Genomic DNA, 19,518 nt, shown 5'->3' with positions numbered 1-19,518 from the left:
ACGGTACAAAATATTTTGTTGGGTAGAAACTGTGAGTTTTGTGAGTGGATGGGGGGCCTTTGAATATTGTTGAATACAATGGGGGGTTTTGGAGTCAACAAGGTTGAGAACCCCTGCTATCCACCTTTTGCTTGGTGCCATTACCGCGAGTGACTTCCTGTTTGATGCTCCGCACTTCCGTTTTGTATTTGTTACTATGTTAAAGGACATTTCTGTTAATGGTTAAAAATTAAGTTTCTGGAAGAATTTTTGCGGCAAAAGGCTTTCACAACAGCCACAGAAAGCTCAGAAAACCTTATAAACGAGTTTTACTACGTGGCACAATAAGAGCGTAAAGTAAATAACATTTAAAGACAGCTCGGTCTTAGCTCTGACTATTGCATTCTGCACCTCTCAAAAACATCACAACATATTGTTTACTTCGTTATTTACTTTATTGTTATTGCATAGTACAACACTATTAACACATGAAGCATACATCCAGGGCTAAGTGACATTATAATAATTTATTATAATATCAAACGAAGTTTAAGTTTAATATTACAGTTGCGCTGTATTCAAACATACGTATTCACATTGGATGACGTAGGAAATACACACTATTTAAAAGTATTTTGTATGTATTTAAGTGTATGTTTGGCCAAGTCAGCATTGTAGCTCTATAAATAAAGGCACGTTTAACAACACAGCAGCTGTATAGCTACATGACATACCAGAACCAGTCACACTGAAGCATCCAGATGTCTCCAATACAGCGTTATTTGATAAAAGATCCAACATGGTGTGATCAGGTTAATTTATATCTGGTGTGGGTATCAAAATCTTCCCGTTAAATTATGACTCCCCTGTTAAGAACACTAAACACAGCAACCTCCGCTTTAGAAATTTCAATAATAAGTGGTGGGCTTTTGACATGAGGAGGCAAAGTCCCCTCCGTCATGCAGTTGAAGATCTGTCAAATGGTCTGTTTGATTAAAATACAGTTTCATGGGCTTTTACAGTAAAATTCACAAAAAAAGTTACATCTGAACATTTACATTTTCCACATTTCTTACAAAACATAACAAAACTTGCATGAATAATTTGTATTGTTGTTATAAACATGTTATTAACATGTATTGTTTATTTTTACAAATAACTGCTTCTCATTTTATATGCAAAAGAAATGTCTACAAAGTCTTAAAAAGCACACCAGCAAGAGTTTACTATAAATCTAAAGGTCAGAGACAGGGAGGAAAATAGTTTTTTAAGCAATAAACCACAAGAGGTCATGAATTGCAGTTATTTTATTCAGGATAAGATAAATTCCCAGACACAGTGGTAAAATCACTGTAATGCACAGTCTCCCTATCTGTAGAAATAATTATTCCACCAAGTAATACAGTTTATTAACCAAATTAGGTTTGTTGTTGGCAGTCAAGTAGCAACTTTTATTTGTGCATTAAGAATGCAGCGTGCCAGCGTCAGTATCTTCAAATACAGTACTATCAAAATGTTGAGTCAAAATCGTATAAGAAAACCAAAATATACCTGGTTACCACAATACCCCCCCCCCGGCTAAAAATATATTTAGCATAAGGGATATTAAATTTTATTAGTAAAAATAGCATTTTTTACACTTTTATATCTTTTTAATTTATCCAATTAAAAGTCATTTGATCATATTTAATTCTGAAGATGAACATTTGTTATAATGCATACGTTTCAATGTCATTAATGTGTTGTAGATCAGAGTGTCACAATAAAAATACTTCATAGTTTTGGAGTACATAACCAATAACGGGGCTCTTGTCCTGTTTCACGCATACAGAACGCAAACCATCCTACCATCTGTAAGACAAATGACACGACAAACACTACTGAACCACAATACTTATGAGTTCAGACTGGCCTCACACTCACTATAAGTGGACTTAAACATCCTCACTCTCCCTTTATTTAAAGTGCAGCACTGTGACAGAGAGAACTCATCATTGTTGAATCAGAGAAAACAAACGCTAAAAATGGATTTTCTGAAATTGCGTGGTTGCTCTGTTGGCCTAGTTATGAAGTCTTTACAGACCTGTCAATCAGTTATCTCAGATCTGTTGGCAGACACCCTGCTGTGATCTGTTGAATTATTTTAGATGAAAGTGTTAAAGGATTATTCTAATTGCTATGCATTTGACAGTAATGCAACACTGCCCTCTAGTGCAGAGCTAGATATAGAACCATAATGATTTCATTTAAACATCAATATGTGATGTGGTGTTATCAAATTAATTCAGCCCTAAATTTACAAGAACATTTAATAAACAGTTACGTTTAATAAAAAGTCATCAAATGACCAGCTATGGCCTTTTGAAGATATTGCACTGTTAACCCAAGACAACAATGATGTCACATATGCAATAAAATAGAGAATCTCTATAAATGATATGACAACACCGCTTATTTCTGATGTAGAATGAATCGTTTTTCATTTGAAGTCAAACTACAAAGTTTTCAAACATGTGCCCACTGGTATCCTTATAAGACCAAACAAGCAATCCACGTCGAGACTGTTCTCTTCTGCTCATACTCCTATGGGCAGCACAAGTGCATCATATTTTCTAAGCAGAAGTGGTCTGTCTGATCTTTTATATCAGAACATCCAGGGCATAAGCCATACATTACTCTCAAAATGTGGCAATGTAAATACACCTTTACACACTTTCATTTGCTCACGTAGCTTGCTCTCTCTTTATCCAGGCTGAAGACAAAACGGTGGTTGAGGAAGAGGAGTTGACCATGAGGAAGGAGTCTGTGCAACATTGCATCTACTCGATCACTCTTCAGCAACACCTGAAAATAACAGCCAAGTCAGCGCGAGAGAAAAAAGTAAAGTTCCAGACAATTAATAGCTTGGCAACATGCCCATTTACTTGAACTACGCCTCTATGCTCACTACCTGCCAACAACTCTGGCCTTATCCATGTCATAATTGCATGGGAATGGATATAACTCAAAATTCTTAAAACAACCCAAGTTCACTGGATTGATTTTCTGATTAAAATTTTTTTTAAACTTGTGTTGTGTTTACATCCATCTGAGAATGTACTGATTACAATATAAACAACAGTCTCTCATTCTCATAGAGATTGAATTCATTAGAGTCATCTAATTGGGGCCAATGCCAAGATTATTTTTGCCAAGCAACCGGACGAGCAAGCAACGTATGCTTGGGCTACTATAAAGAGATTCCAAACCTGTATAACTTTCTTCTGCGGAACACACAAGAAAAGATATTTTGAAGAATGTTGATAACCAAACAACTTTGGCCCCCACAAAACCACTTCTCAAAATGGCTCATTTTGTGTTCCACAGAAGAAAGAGTAATAGGTTTTGAACAACATAAGGGTGAAGGAATTCTTATTTTTATGTAAACTATCCCTTTAAGAGGTCATGCCATAGTGTTTAGACTTTAGGCGGCAAGAATACAGACAATGAACAAGAAAAGATTTTAGCACACATGTACTGTGAAGGCAATAGCAGAATGCTGTGGATGGTTGCAAAAGTTCTGCATAGGGTATAATGGACGGCTTCCAAGCAGGCACGTGCAGAGGGGGGGGGGCTTTGGGGGCTTGAGCCCAGGCCCTTTTTCTTCCTCGAGAGAAAGTGCCCTTTTTTCTGGGATTTTTAAAAAATAAATGAATATATGTGTGTGTGCGCGCGTATGTGTTTCTGTTCGCGCACAGCTTTCCCTGTCAAACAAATAGAACATCTCAGGTCGGGAAATGTTGAGAGTTTCGATGCCTTTCTTCCATCCGCGTCTCCACGCAGGCGCGCAGCAGCGCATAGCGGGCACGCGCACGCGCAGCACACTGAGCACAGCTGTGTGCAGCACGTTTGGCACATCAGGCAGAGAGCCACAGTGAAGCCCTCTCCTTTCCAGTAGCGTTTGTCTTGTGTGGAGGTGAGTGGTGATGAACAGACTAGCTACATGTGCCTCGAATTCACAGCTAATTATCCAAAAGACAAACCGCAAATATTGTTTTGCTAACATCCATCACTTATGAGCGGAGTTAGCTAAAGTTTCGCTAAGGCAGTATATCATTAAATTACATGCTAACTAAATGAAGTAACGACAGCTGAATACAGTATAATTAATAACGTCATCAGAATCGCCTCATTGATATGTAGGCATTAAGTAATTAAAATGTGCTAACTTGCAGGCAATGCAGATGAATAGGATAAAAAAAACTAAAGCATATCACCAGTTATTAGTTAATATGACTTACATCAAGAGTATTTTCCCTTGAAATGTTATGTTTAAATATTCAGATATATATGCAGCTTGTTTGGGGTTAATTTAGAAGAAATCTACAGAAGCAAACAGACGAGAAGGCTTAAAACAAACACCTTAATGTGAATTTTGGATATTTCCTTTCCATTAGAGCAAAAGAAGACATGAAAGCAAAATAGACCAACATCTCAAAATTGAACAGTACATTAAGTGTCCCGCCTTAAACAATAACTTGATAAATTTGATGTCAGACTCCTCATCTAATAACTATCCATTTTATACGTTGTGTATGCTGATAGATCTAAGCAGCCCTCCCTCAAATGTGAAACAAAGTTCTTGTCACCATCAGTGTGTGTGTGCGTGCAGTAAGTGTAATTATAACAACAATAATAATATTATTATTAATAATAATTAGTTAAGCTGCTGTATTTGTGTATTTTGTCAATCATTTTTTGCAGTGTGTTTTCATTAATTTTGCAGGTTTTTGTCATGTAAAAAAAAATAACAAATAAGCACCAACTGCCTTTTTCAGTTTAGTGTGAAGGTCATCGTTGGTGTCCCAATAACACCAAAATAATTAAAACAGTTTATTGGCTTGTGCAAAATAAACAAATTATTAGTGAAAATATGTCCTTTTCCTTTGTGCAGTCATTTATTCTATGTATATACTTGAAACTTTAGCATAGAAATCATACACATTGTGGCTTAGTTTCCTTTGTTGTTGCCTGTTCTTGTGATAAAATTAGTGAATTCTAAGGAAGACAATGGTCTCTATGTGAACTGATTATTTTGTAGACATTGTTGGAAAATGAAACAACATGAAACAATTGGGTGAGTGTGAGGGATTTAAAAAAAAGTTGTTTTTAATATATTTAACATTTTGTTCGGAAAAAATTAAAACAAATATGAGAAGTGCCCTTTTTTCCACTTGAGCCCATGCCCCTCAAAATGTCTGTGCACGTCCCTGCTTCTAAATGACAGGCAGCTAGCTCACGTATGTCTGTAAGATGTCTGCTAAAGATCTGGGCCCGTATTCATGAAAAATCTTAGCGCAAAGAGTTGCTCCTAGTGACAACATGCTTAGAAATGTGGGTGTTTCCCCGTAAAATTACAGAAAAGATCCTAGTAAAAAAAAGTAATTCATAAAGCATCTAAACCCCTTAAACGAGCTCTCAAGGTCCAAAATTGTTAGGAGTAGCGAGGAGGACTTAAGAGTTTCTTTTGCAGCATAGAAAATGGACAAAACACATTAGATGTGCAGTGATCGTGTTTCGGTGACCGATCTTATTAGAGACACACTAACATCTCGACATAGCGAAGAAATCCCATAGCGCCAGAAATAGAAGTAATCACTACGTTAACTACATTTACATATTCGGCAACTGGACAAAATGCAAACTAGGCAGCAGAGATGATATACTGTAGTTCTGTCCCAATCTTCTGTAAGTAAAGTGATCAAACAAAGAATTACAGCACTTTCAGAACATTATAGTGTTGCTGTTCATTTCCCATCAAATACGTTTAGTATGACATTAACAGCATGGTAAATAAAAATAAAGAATATACATATACATATACACACTGTGTGGTAAAACTGGAAAAACTACACCTGTAATTTGAAACACGACTTATACTTAAAAAAAGACCCTATCCTTAAAAAAATGTTTTTCTTCTTGGGCGACCAACCCATCAAAAATTTTGAATAGCCTTCAAAAGACTGTGTCATACATAGCAACGGGGTCAGCCCTGCCTCCTCCCTAAGATAAAAGTTTTTGTCTTTTCCTTGCTCAAAGTTGCTCTCAGATTGGTCCTGAATCGCTTTTAAGCCAAGACTCCTACGTAGAAGTTTTTAAGCTAAATTAAGAGCTTTCTGAGAGGATTCTAAGAAGCTTTAAGAATACGGGTCCTGGTGATCTGGAAAACATCTGCTATGTAAAAACATCTAAACATCTTAGAAAGAGCAGTTTTACAGCCATTCTAAATCATTAACATCTTACAGACGTCTTCTAGATGTCTATATGACATCTGACAGCAGATGTCTCCGAGAGGTATTGCAGATGAGCAAACAATGTGTAGCAGATGTAAATGCAGACGTAAAATAGACATCTCCTAGATGTAGTGTGCTATCAGGGGCACAATTTAACAGAAGTTTTTATAACATTCCGGACCCTAGATTCGATTTAAGTTATTTTTTCAATGTAAGTGAGTATTTTTACTCTGTTAACTTTCACTCAGTTTATCACCATCATGCAAAATATAATATTAATAATAATTTCAAACACTGAATGAACTAAACTTTAATGTTTAGCGGTGCTATAGCAAAAACACACCTCACTACCAGGTCCCAGCAGACGTAGTTCCTCCAGACAGTGGCGTGCGATGCTGCGAAGCGTTCCCTCAGCGAGCAGATGATTTTCGTGTGGTCTGCAGACCAGAGTGAATGCTAGAGACTGCACACCCAGCCACAGCACAACACTTCGATCTGGAAACAGCTCCGCATTGCATAATGAAAACACACCACACTCAGCTTCACCCAGTGCTACGGCCTCTTCACCCAGCACAGCCTCTACACACGGATTGCCTGAGGCTTCCCTACTCAGAGCCACAGCACTCCGCACCTGCCTGAAAGACAGTGACAGAAATAGACAACAGAAAGATTATAGTTTCTCATGGGCCCATATATAAAAAGTCACGCTAGTTAGTTATTGGTTTTAATAGGAACTGTTATAGCCTCGATCTGTGGGTCTCTGTACAGGTAAAGTGTTGGGGTTTTTTTGGTAGGATTTTATTTTTAGCTGGCCGATGAGAACCAACAGAAACCTTTAAATCGTAATGGAGTAAGGCCCCAAAACACACTTTATAAAGGAATTCTGTCATTTTTATCAGCAGGGAGACATTTCTGTTCTTGCTCGTACTGTTTTGAGCAACACTAGATCTGGTTCTCTAGGATAAATTATATATGTCTTGTGGTATTTCTCCTCATTTGTAAATCTGTTGTGTTAAGCAAACAAATATTTGTTAAGTTGTATTGGAATATTGAGAAAATATGTGCACGCCCAGTGTTTTAATCATCTCACCTGGCTACAATGTGAAGTTTCTCTTTCTGCATCAGTCGTCTCTGTTCAGATGTAAAGTCACGACCATCTCCGGTTTCCGGTCCGAATGAGCGCGAGTAAAGTATGCGGCTCTCGCCAGCAGACAGCGCGCTCAACGGACACACCGTATGGATTAAGAAACATATCACCATTTTTATTAAATGTATAGCTGTCAGTGTGGACAAAACTATTCACACGTATTTCCGTATTTAGTCACATGACTGTGGTCAGCTGATCATATTGCAGTATTTCTTTTAACTCCAGATGGCGCTCGCCGGTATTTATTGTTTATAATCACATGAGGCAACACAGTTAATAAACCAATTATATTAGAAATCTAAACCTAGACTTGAATTAAAAAAATTTAAAATAATCATATGTAGATTTGCTCTATATAATTCTCACTAACTACTAATGCAATTATAAATCATTTGAGTGTGAGCTTTTTTATTTAATGTAAGATTTTTACAGTATTGCTTCTAGTGTGTTTAAAAGTTATACTTTGTCAAACAGAGTCAGTACCTATGAAAAAATCTACACTTAAAAAAAGTGCTTCAAAAGGTTCTTCGATGCCATATAGAAGAACCGTTTTGGTTCCATTAAGAACCTTTACCATCTGATCTGAAGAACCTTTCTGTTTCACAAAAGGTTCTTTGTGGCGAAAAGAGGTTTTTCAGATTATAAAAAAGTTAGAAAGAGATGGTTCTTTAAAGAACCTTTGACTGAATGGTTCTTCTGTGGCATCGCTGTGAAGAACCTTTTAAGCTCCTTTATTTTTCCTCTCTGCAGCTTTTCAAAGCTTCAGCTTTTATGATATATGCCAGTTGTAGTCTCACAATAACTAAAATGGATTTACATTCTTTGATCCACATACTTCTATATAGATATATATAATCCATGCATGATGGTAAATCAAATAAAAAATGTAGTTATAGAGTTTGCTTTGACCACCACCACAAGCCTTGTAGATTTTTGTTAATTGTCTTTAAAGGCATTTCGGGATTCATGTGAAACATATTCTTCAACAGGCACATTAATCACAACTTTTAAAATACACATTCAAAATAACACCCTTCCTACATGCCCTCCTCCAAGAAACAGTTGGACAAACACATGGTCTCATACACAAAGGGCAGCTGTTTTGCTTAACAACTGCTCATCATGCTCATAGCATTAGTGAGGAGGACGCATACAGTGCCCCACATTTCCTGCTACACAGAAATAAGACTGTTTATTGCATTAACACTTCTCTAATGCCTAAACCTTCACAAGATATCAACATTATGAGAAGTGACAGACAGCTTCTCCATGACCAAAGATCACACAAAATAAAAAGTTTGAGTCAGTGGGTTGAAACAAAGCCAAGAGATTATTCAGAGGATCTCGCTGTAGCAAAAGCGATAGGATGTGGTTACAATGATGGCAAAGTTCCACCCTTTATCACCAGTTACAGTCATATTTTCATTCAGAGGCAAGCTAACGGGACAAAATCACATTCACAATGGAAACTGCATAAGATCCTGTGACTTACATTAGAATTGTTATTGAGTGGCTTACAGCGGTTAAATGATACCACATACTAAATGATACCATATACTAATGCCCACATTCACATACAGTGCCATTGTTTTGTCTCGAGATGCACACCAGTAATGTTTTTGTCTAAGGTATTTTTATAAAAGTGATTTAAATATCCAAATTGAACTAAGGTCTAGTCCTGGCTTCAGCAAAGTCTTGTCTGTGAAACCAGGCCTTAAAGTGATAGTTCACCCAAAAATTAAAAAAACGTCATCATTTACTTACCCTCTTGTCATTTCTAACCTGTTTGACTTTCTTCATTTTGAAGAATGTTGTTAACTGGCCCCCATTCACATGCATTGGTTTTGTGACCATACAATAGAAGTTAATGGGGGCCAGTGTTGTTCGGTTATCAACTTTCTTCAAAATATCTTCAGTGTTCTGTGGAAGAAAGTCATAAAGCTTTGAAATGACAAGAGGGCGAGTAAATGACAGAATTTTCATTTTGGGGTAAACCATCACTTTAATGTCTTAAGAGGCAAATAAAACAGCAGTTTCGTTATTGAAATGTTTATCATTATATTATTTTTATTTTAATGTAATGTTATGTGTTATTTGTATTTATATATGCTTTATACATCATCAGCATATTAAACATCACAACAGAAATAACGTTAAAACATAACTAAAAATGTGAAACAAAACCCCTGCGTTTCAAAAGAAATCAGAATTTAAAGTAACTTTTAATGTTGTGGACAAAGTAGGCTTATGTATTTACTTTATTGTTGACAGTACTGTAAATGTTTACTGGTCCATAGTCTGCTAGGTATCAAGCATGTACAATATGAAAGCTTGCCTCTCTTGTTTGTATCAATCAAATGAAATCTCTAGATTTTAACTGTTATTCCCATTTAATCTATATACAAAAAAAATGCCCAAATACTTATTTTGTAACTTATTAACCAAAAACATTTGTGCTGGCACATGTCTGACAGTATGCCAGGACTGCTGGGAAAATACTAGCTCCTCCTCCCCTGTGAAACCTCCAAGGAATGTGAATGTGTGCAGGGACACGTGTTTGTGCTTGGCTAACCACAATCAAGTTCCCAGTTAGACCGGTACATTTGAAAAAAGAAGTGACTCACCCCAAGTCAATGAATAACTGCACACAGACAACTTATAAGAATCAAGAAAACAAGATTCAGATTTCAGTTTTCACCCCTAGTTTCAACTCCATTTTATTCAGGAATACATAAACCAGCCTCTCCAGTCACATAACCAATAAAAAACCAGGTATGTAAATTTACAAAATATATGCACTCTCAGGGGAGTAAGAAAATAAACTGTCAAATTGGTTAATGGATAAAAGCCTAAATTCGGTCTTACAACACCGACTGAACATCAACATGGTCATCACTTGCTGACCAGCAGCAAAAGTCCTGAGTTAAAGCCATCAGTCAAGTTAGTTTGAGTGAAAAATAAAATCTTGCTGGTTTCACTAAAAAAAAAAAACAACCAAAACAGAGGTAAAAATTTTTAACATTATTCTGGAATGATAATGTACATAATGGATAAACGACATGAGGCAAACTTAAATTTATAACAATTATTGTAATAATTATCCAATCTTAATTACGGCTACTTTAATGGTCAAATGACAATTAAATTAAAAGGGGGAAAAAGTATAAAGCACTTCTCCACAACAATGGTTTAAAAAGTGCTCAACAGAACATACCTATTTAAATTGTTTTTTTTAAATGTGACCGAAACAACAGGAGTAAAAATATGGGACAGTTAAAATTATGCGTATATTTAACATGGCAGTGATGCGTTTCTAAAGGGGGATCAAGGTGGCGGGAAATGAACGGCAGCGATGGGATCAGTTCAAAAGCTTAGGCCAAGATGTATGGCAGCCTGTAAACTAATACACCTCTGCACATCCCTGGCATGTCTTGTGTGAGAGGGCAGTGTATATGCAATTAAAAGGCAGTAAATTCATGAAAACAAGCACACGTGTCTCAAAGTTTTTTGAGACGGCTGTACATGTCTCTCTTGCTGCGTTCTCCAGACCAGGTGCGGCTTTTAAGACGGAACTTTCTATAGTCTTCTTTGAAGTCTTCATGAGCCATAGGCCTGTAATCTTGGGGCTCACACTCAGCCTGCAAACGAAAACACATTTACTTTATAATCCTCAAAAAGTGAAAGACAATGGAAGAGATTTAAAGGAATACTTCACCCAAAAATGAAAACTCATTATTTACTACTCGCCCTCAGATTGTTCCAAACCTGCATACATTTCTTTGTTTTGCTGAACACACAGGAAGGAATTTGGAAAAATTTTAGATCTCGCCCCCCATTGACTCACATAGTAGGGAAAATGAATACTATGGGAGTCAAGATCTGACATTCTTTTAAATATCTTCCTGCATGTTCAGCAAAACAAAGAAATTTATACAGCTTTGGAATAATCTGAGGGTGAGTAAATAATGACAGAATTTTCATTTTTGGGTCAGATATCCCTTTAAAGACTACTCTTAGTTCAACTTTGTGAAGAAACTCATACACACCTTGTGTAGTGGGAAAAACTCCTTGTAGCCACCCTTTAGGATGTACAGTTCGGGATAATGGAGGTTGGGATACTCGTTCAAAAGTCGATCTCTCTCTCGAACGTAGCGACACATGCGTGGGCCACGCTCGGACGAAAATTCACAGTGGAAAACCAGCAGGACACGCTTCTCGGGGCACATGGGGAGGATGGGATTCCGTAAAAAGAGGTCTTCAATTTGATCTTCATGATGGAAGTTGAGGGCACCCTGACAAGGACAGAATTGAAAGCCATTAAAATTTGCACCAGATACATCAAGACGTGAAACTGCAAAGTTTGTTTACTCGAAGCAACTGTCTTACCTTAATATGGCCACCATCATACTCATACGGATAGCGACAATCGATGACAAACAGCCTTTCCACCAGATCATTATATTGACCATTTATTGCTTTAACCATCTGTTAACACACACACATGGAGGATTCATGAAACCTAATTGAACTCATCACAACCAGATTTGTTTTACTGACTACAACTGCAGATGATTTACGTAAAACTAAATATTACAAGGTGCATTATGTATCCAGTGTTATTTATTCGTATTTCCCATTTTTGCATATGAAATCTACAACTCAATTATAATTTGTTAAAACTTGCAATATCTGGAGTGATGTATTTCAGCTCTTGGTGTCTTCCAGGTACTGTGGGTAGCGCAGGAGCCTTCAAAACGACAAACAAGTGTTTTAACACCATGTAAAAAAATTCCCCTTCTATGTAAATACAAAAATAAAAACTTACCTTGGTGAAATCTCCAATCACATTACTGGGATCTATATCCAACATTCTTTCAATCTGTGAGTGATTAAAAGACTTTGACCTTTGAACCTGTATGAAGATGAAACATAGTTAGGGCTCAGATTTTGGCTACCAGTGCCATTTTGCGAGTTTTTTTCACCGGTGAGGGTCTGACCTGATGGGGCACGACATCTTCCTGCTCTGTAGGAGCAACTTGTGTCCCTGCCAGGCTCCGCCTCCTCTTCACTCTCACGGGAGTATTCTCATCTTGAGGCCTATCTGGCCTCTTCAGTGGGACACGCCCTCCTGGGCTAGGCATGGAGGGAGAACGAAAGAGCCCACGTGGACGACAGCGAATCACAGGCTTGAGGCAATAAAATAGGTGTGGCTGTCAATAACTATAAATCAAACCAAAGAGATAAACCAATCTGCTACACTTATATATGAGTGGAACATACCGAATCAGTACTGTCCACGCTTTGCTTGGATACCAGAGGAGCTGTGAGAAGACTATCCATTCCCAGTGGAACATCAGAGTCATTCTATGCAAACAAATTATTTAGATTGTTAGATTAAATAAAATTTAGAAACAACCACTAAAAATGTAAATGGAACAGAAATGACAAGATACGGAAGATGATTCACACCTCCACATCATCAAGCCCCTCCAAGAAGCCATCGTCGTCGTCGTCATCGAGACAGCGTCGCAATATGAAGGGACTGCTCTCATCGGAAGAGTCATGCTGATTGGATGATGGTGGAGACAGCTAACGGGGTAATCAAGCTTTTACTTGCCACGTCAGCATTCCAATGAAATGTACACAATGAATCATGATCTGAAGACTATATGGAGATGAGTGTCATACCATTAAAGCAGGAGCAGAGTTGGGGCGGCAGGCGAAAGCATCCTTGGCACCCCCAACAGAGCGCATGCGGCAGCGAGTTGCAGGCATGGAAGGCTTCTTGAACTCAAAATTATCCTGCAAAACAAAGAGAGACTAAATTAGCCATAAAACATACTAAGTCAGAATCATTTTCTAAACTTTTGACCAATAAACGTCCATATCCTTTTAAGTTACTATATTAATGGATTTTTTATAGTCAAAGATGTTTGCCCAATTAAAAATTCTGCCCTGATATTTGCAGGTTTTCTATGACCATGGAAACAAGCAAAAACAAACCTCAGCCAGGTTTTCTTTATTGGCACTGTCGTGTCCTCGAGTCCAAACTCCATAGCGAGAAGCATCACATTCTTTATTCTTTAGATTGGGACTATGACCCAATAACTGCACCTACAAAAAGCAAAGCAAAAAAATCAATACATTTGGTTTAACCCCAAGGAGAATAATGCTAATTCTAATTATTTGTCTAATATCTAGCAAAATTATAAGTCTAGAAAAAAATCTTACCGGCAAAGAATGAATCCTGCGAATAGGCATTTTCCTGTTGTTAAAAAGAAAATTTAGTAAAATCACTGAAGGTTAAACGACTTCAAAAACAAAAATCGGGTTTTGTAGAGCATGACAACTTACTCATTGACTATTCTTGATGAATCCAGTATGGCTTTCTCAAATCTGTGAGGAAAAGGAAACAATGCTTTTCAACAGTTCATAGTGTATTGAAAGTCTCCTCCTGCCCCCCCAAACAAAACGTTTACAGAGACAATCCAGACTAGGCCCCTCACAACTCTGAATTTAACAAATAAACCGTGATGCCCACCTGTATGCTAAACAGCCCTGAGAAGGGGGGTCTTCTAATTTACCATATGCCCACATAACACTAACCTCCTCTGTAAGCCTCTTTTGTTGGAAAATGGGAGCAGGGGGAGAGTGAATGCTGCTTTGGAGGGGGAGGAGGTCAAGAGTGTGGCTCTTTCATACCATAGGAAAAGGGGGAAATTAAAGTTAAAGGGGATTTCTACTCAATGCTAGTAACCCCTGGTTACCTCATACACACACCTCCACTATTTAGGCGGCTGAGCTCACAGGACACGAAAGCGTGCCACTCCAATCACCCAGCCCCCGTCGGCAACACGCCACAACAGGCGCACACCCATACCGACGTGTGAGGAACCAAAACAGCTGTAGGTCCGGCTGCAGATAAATGGATTCCCACTGACACCAAATGGCTAAGAAATGAACACCGTCTCTCACACACACAGGATGTAGTCACAACTCACAACCACGAAGGGACATTTTTAGCACGTAATGCATCCAGGGTACACGTTTTATTAACCTTAGGAACAGTTCACCAAAAACTGAAAAATCTGTATGAAAAAAGTATAGTAACCATGTTTCTGGCCATGTTTTTTAGATTAGATTCAACTTTATTGTCATTACACATGTACAAGTACAGGGCAACGAAATGTAGTAAATAGTTTTGTAAGGAAGGCTAAACTGGGCATATGCACCCATGTGACAACAGAGGTTAATTCATAATCCCCAAGCCAAGCACCCAAGCTCTCACTCTCTCTGACATCTAATAAACCCAGTGGTACTCACTTCTGCTCAGCATCCAGAGGGTCCAAAGGGCTGGGAGAATCCATACCAAGACCTGGAGAGGGGGGAAGGGAACACAGGTGAGAAAACCTCCACATCCTGTTGATAATGATGCTGCAAGGCTACAATATAAAGTCTATTGCTCACATGCTTACTGCATTAGCTGTCACACACTGAAGCAACAGCCTAGCTGTGCCATCGATTTTTAACAGGACAACAAATGCAGGTTTCCCAAGCTAACCTGAATCAGAAGAGACATCAGATGCGAAGGAAGGGATCTTCAGGAGGGGCAGTGTTTTCTTCCGCTTTGGCGTTTCACATTGTCTGCATTGAGACGGAAAAAATATATATTGTAACAATCCGGACAAAAAAACCAGTCAAATTGCATGCCATGTTAACAATTTAAATACAGTTGTTTATATTTACATAAGGGCAGTAAGGAACAATGAATGTTTCTTTGCAAAGATCATTTTCAGGAAGTCGCAATGAAACGAAGAAGCTGACTTTGCAGATATTGAAAAGACACTTGAACTCACCCTCCAAGTACAGCGAGATTATTCAGGTTTAGAGCCAGGTTAGTCACGGGAGAAAGCACAGCCATGGGTCCGGGGGAGGCCAGGTTCTTCGTGCAGGGGGAGCCCCTCAGCCCGAGCTCGGGGAGGGAGAGTCGGGGAGGTCGAGGAACAGAATCAGGCCCGGTGATAAAATGATCATCTACAGGGCTGATTTCGCCACGAGCAATCTCAAAATCCATTTCAGAAAAGATCGTCTGATGTTTGCTGAAAATAAAGGATCCAATCGAGCGCGAAAGAGACGACAAATGGTTAAGCCAAGCAAGCAGCAACGGGGCCTCAATTTGATCTTATTTGGAGTTGAGAAAAATAACCAGGCGAATGCTGCATAATATCGACGTCCAAGTAGTCCAGATCACACATGCTAGGGGTAAGAAATGTCTTTTAAAAGTCCATCTTCTTTGATCTTTGTTGTCAGAGAGCTGTCGATTTGCTCGCACTCTCTCTGACCTTTCCAAACTCTGCTGAGGAAGAAAATGTTGATCGTAGCCCTTATTTATGTTCAAAACATGCAGTCCACAAGCGGCAATCTATGTAGCCAATAAGCTGCGCCGTTACTTCTGAGTCATCCAATAAGACGAGCTTCCTCCTTTTTCCGCATGGTTCTCAAAAAGAAAGTAGGTGGGTCGAAGGATGACAGACTTATCCGTTGACCAGTTAAAATAATATGACAATGTCGCTGCTCAACATTCATCCAATAGGCTTTATCTTTACATTCTTTAGGCGGGACAACGACGCGAAGAAGCGAAGTGAAAAATAATTTTCCCGCGGAACATTTCAAGCTACGCCCAAGTTTACAAGATAACCAATCATATGTCAACGTACTGGTCTGGTCTGGAACGTACCATTCAAATAAATGAAAGGACATTTCTTTGTTTGATTTACTACTTTTTTAACAACATTGTCACAGACTTCTTAATTCATACTTACACGTTTTAGTGTTCCGTCAGCCCTTTTTATTTCGAAATATATACATGTTTACGTTTATTTTATCTGTCACTGTCTAAAAAACTGTTTGTTATTATGTTACATTTTTATTTACACCGTCAAGGAGGCTACCAGAAAGTTAATTATTTCAGTCAGTATAATTTTTTTATCTCTTTTCTATTAAGTTTATTTAAACAATAATAGCACATTTTGCCTTTTTGTGTAAAAATGCTTGTTTAATGTGAGTTTTATATCACAGAACCTCAAATTATCAACATAAACTATGCAACAAATATATAAACATGTTTCCAACATTCAAGAAATGTGTTCTTGTTTCAGAATATTTAGTGTGTGAGTGTGTGAATTTGTTTCTTTGTGATGGGATGGGGGTGACCCGTTAGCTTTATGCCTATGTGATGAGGATATATGGTGTACACTGCTGATTTATGCATTTACATATAGGCTACAAGAGATAAAACATGTAGTCACTTACAGTGCAGTGCACACCCAAAATAATAACCAATATCTCACATCACACACGCATCACAAATTAACCCACAGCCTTTCTGACACGGCTCTGCATATACTGCAGCAAACACATTCATAATGGCTTGAGGAGATTGCTGAGATAGCCTACAGACGCTTATCACTTATCAAGTCCTTTACTTCAAACAAGGGCACTTCACAGTCAACGCTCGACATATACATTTATTACAGAATGGGAAAAAAATGTAATAGTCATGATAAAGATGAACCGTGGCAGCCCTATTATAAAGACATTAAAACCTGACCGATTCTGTTAGCCGAGATAACCTCCTGATCACCCTCCCCAGTTTCTTCAAGATCCCTACTATTCCAGCAAAATGGGCCTGTGGGAAAGCTCATTGGTTCACTTACATGGTATTTAGTTTTTTTGTGTATTTTTTCTGAAAAAATTGATGTATTATAAAGTGGGACTCACTGTCACTCTAGGATATTTTTTATTGATATGTACAAACACATGGTTTTAACCAAAGCTTGTCATAATGCACATATCATTTTCAGTTCCTTTACAAATCTATTCAAATTTTTTCAATATATATTTTGATTTGAGTAATCTGATTAATAAACACTACAAACTTCACAGCTTCCCATATTGTCAGTATTTGGATATTTTTCACAGGAGAAATGTTTATGTAGGCCTACATCTCTGTCATCTATCATTTGAGATCATTCTTATTTACATTAAAAGACATGTAAATAGCATAGTAAATATAATAAGTGTAATTAATGTTAAGAACAGGTACCTGTTACTGAAACTAGTAAAGTAGCCCAGACAGTTATACAAACTGAAGTTTGCTAACAGGTACACGTCTGCTTTGAGGATTTAAAATAGGGCATGAAGAGTTCCCCAGGGCGTGAGAGCCACTGGTAAATACAGTTGCACCACCACACTGACATAATCTATATGTTTACATTTTTGAAAGTGGGTCCGGAGAAAATTATTTATTCACAACTTCATGCCTTTATTTACTTCAGCACTATATAAAAATAATATAAGTTACATAATTTAAAAAAATCTCTCTATATATCTCAAACTCTTGAAGGACCCAAAGTTACTGAGTGCAGCTCTTTACTGGTGGTCCTAACACAATGGTGTATGAATGCATTGTGCATGTGCGTTGACCCATTAAGAATGTCACTAAGAATGTAAGAAATATAATGAACCCCAATGAAGAGCAAAGTAGAAACTCGAAAGGGCAAAAAACACCTGGTGCACACAAAACAAAAAGACTAATATTATCCTAAATACCCTCAAATCAAACAGACTAAAATAACATTATTTTTAAGCAGCTGTGTTTGTAGTAGTGGGCATGTTACTGCACATGCGTACAGGTGTGACTGTAAAAAGAGAAAAGGGTGGCGTTTATTCCTGTTCAAATCTGTTTACATACCGCCAAATTGTAGTGTACACAATCCCTCTGAGACTCCTCAATACCTTATGTCTATTATCCTGTATAATCACGCAAATCACGCCAGAGCGCGGAACTGAAAGCATGACGTAAATTATGCGACTGTTTAAATTCCTCTCTGAGATTCAGCTGTCACCATAAAAAAACTTTTACAAGTGCAGGTGTTGGCCAATACTCCAGATATAGGGTTTGTCAAACATAGTGCAATGCTTTGTGTAAAGATCGGCTTTATGATAAAAAAAAGTATGCAGGGGTGATTTAAAAGCATAGTGAGCCGTTTACCTATGAAGTCAATTCAATGCCATATAGGCTATTTGCAAAAGAAAATGAAGTTTCGCAAAAGAAAAATTGAGCAAAAACAAATAAAATTGCAAACAAAGATAATGAATCTCAAAAGATAAATTGAGAGAAATAAAGATATTTTTTGCAAACAAAAATAAAGTTTAGCAAAAAAAGATAAAAGGCCTAATGAGAGATAAAGTTAAGTTTTGCAAAGAGAAACTTCATCAGCAATGATTTTGCAGCACATCTTTTCGTTTGCAATACCTACTAATTCATTTGCACTGCTCTTTTGATTCTGCGTTTCAGCCAACTGTGCGCTTGCGGCTTGGTTTTTCCTTTGCTTTTCACTTTTTTTGTGTTTTTATTTGTCATCGTTTTGACGTGGGGGCGGAGTCTCTCCAGCCTGCCTCAAAGCCTGTGCTGTCCAGCTGTCATCGATCTTCACACTGATCTTCAATAGATCACTGGAGCTGTGTAAAGTCCCCTCCTGCTTTAAATGCTCCACCATCCCTGTACCCCCCCAACAAAAAAAACATCAACACCATCATCCCAGATGCCCTCCTGTACTAACTGACACAGCTCTCCGTGCCCACCTTCCTCTGTCAGTGGATCATCAGCTTCACTATATTAAACACTATACTGGTTTGGTTTGCATTCATGTATTGTCAAAGTTTCAGTAAATATATAGTTAAATCTTGGTAAATTTCCCTAAGGGTCATGTAACTTCATTTGATGCTAAAACTGATTTTTTTCTATTTTGCTATTGTTTCTGAGTTTGTAATAGCATGTTTTTCTGTCTCTCATGCAGATGCTTCAGTGCCTCTGTTTAGACAGAAGACACACTTTGCAGGTATTACCAAGTAATACATTTGTGTAGTCTTCTTTTAAGTAATAAATTTGTGTAGTCTTCTTAATTTGTGTAGCATCATGTCTTACACATTTTGATGTAGCCTATATATAAATGTGGATACTTAATAATTTTGTTGTTGTTTTTTGGTTTTGGGCAACAGGGGCCCATTTCAGAAAGGTGGTTTCGTGAAAACTCTGAGTATATTAACCCTGAAATG

At 37.8% G+C, this 19,518-nt stretch overlaps 2 protein-coding genes across 2 annotated transcripts; both read right to left on the bottom strand.

Moving 5' to 3' along the window:
• Positions 1 to 404: 404 nt before the first annotated feature.
• On the bottom strand, positions 405 to 7,577 carry ap5s1 (adaptor related protein complex 5 subunit sigma 1). Its single transcript, XM_057343033.1, has 3 exons — positions 7,342 to 7,577; positions 6,595 to 6,886; positions 405 to 2,823 (listed from the first exon to the last, which is right to left on the bottom strand). The coding sequence occupies exons 1-3, from the start codon at positions 7,509 to 7,511 to the stop codon at positions 2,695 to 2,697; spliced, it is 591 nt and encodes a 196-aa protein (XP_057199016.1). The 5' UTR covers positions 7,512 to 7,577; the 3' UTR covers positions 405 to 2,694.
• Positions 7,578 to 10,013: 2,436 nt separating this feature from the next.
• Positions 10,014 to 15,773, bottom strand: cdc25b (cell division cycle 25B). Its single transcript, XM_057342041.1, has 15 exons — positions 15,255 to 15,773; positions 14,960 to 15,042; positions 14,722 to 14,773; positions 13,753 to 13,794; positions 13,630 to 13,663; positions 13,402 to 13,512; positions 13,087 to 13,200; positions 12,868 to 12,987; positions 12,679 to 12,762; positions 12,396 to 12,584; positions 12,224 to 12,310; positions 12,083 to 12,145; positions 11,785 to 11,883; positions 11,445 to 11,690; positions 10,014 to 11,036 (listed from the first exon to the last, which is right to left on the bottom strand). Exons 1-15 carry the CDS (start codon positions 15,470 to 15,472, stop codon positions 10,896 to 10,898), a joined length of 1,683 nt encoding a protein of 560 aa, XP_057198024.1. The 5' UTR covers positions 15,473 to 15,773; the 3' UTR covers positions 10,014 to 10,895.
• Between the last annotated feature and the right edge of the window lie 3,745 nt (positions 15,774 to 19,518).

This window comes from Triplophysa rosa, linkage group LG9 (genome assembly GCF_024868665.1).
Source record: "Triplophysa rosa linkage group LG9, Trosa_1v2, whole genome shotgun sequence".
Lineage (NCBI taxonomy): Eukaryota > Metazoa > Chordata > Actinopteri > Cypriniformes > Nemacheilidae > Triplophysa > Triplophysa rosa.
The sequence above is the reverse complement of the archived record's forward strand: the minus strand, read 5'-3'. Positions and strand labels throughout refer to the sequence as shown.

Bases quoted from the DNA above. Each gene is read 5' to 3' on its own strand.
- cdc25b (XM_057342041.1), bottom strand. From the start codon at position 15,472: ATGGATTTTGAGATTGCTCGTGGCGAAATCAGCCCTGTAGATGATCAT. The intron at 13,664-13,752 runs GTAAGTTGTCAT...TTTTAACAACAG, and splicing joins TCATCAAGAATAGTCAATGA to GAAAATGCCTATTCGCAGGA. The intron at 12,311-12,395 runs GTCAGACCCTCA...ATCTTCATACAG, and splicing joins AAGATGTCGTGCCCCATCAG to GTTCAAAGGTCAAAGTCTTT.
- ap5s1 (XM_057343033.1), bottom strand. From the start codon at position 7,511: ATGGTGATATGTTTCTTAATCCATACGGTGTGTCCGTTGAGCGCGCTG. The intron at 6,887-7,341 runs GTGAGATGATTA...ACTGTCTTTCAG, and splicing joins AAACTTCACATTGTAGCCAG to GCAGGTGCGGAGTGCTGTGG. The intron at 2,824-6,594 runs GTGTGTTTTTGC...TGTTATTTTCAG, and splicing joins TGCTGGGACCTGGTAGTGAG to GTGTTGCTGAAGAGTGATCG.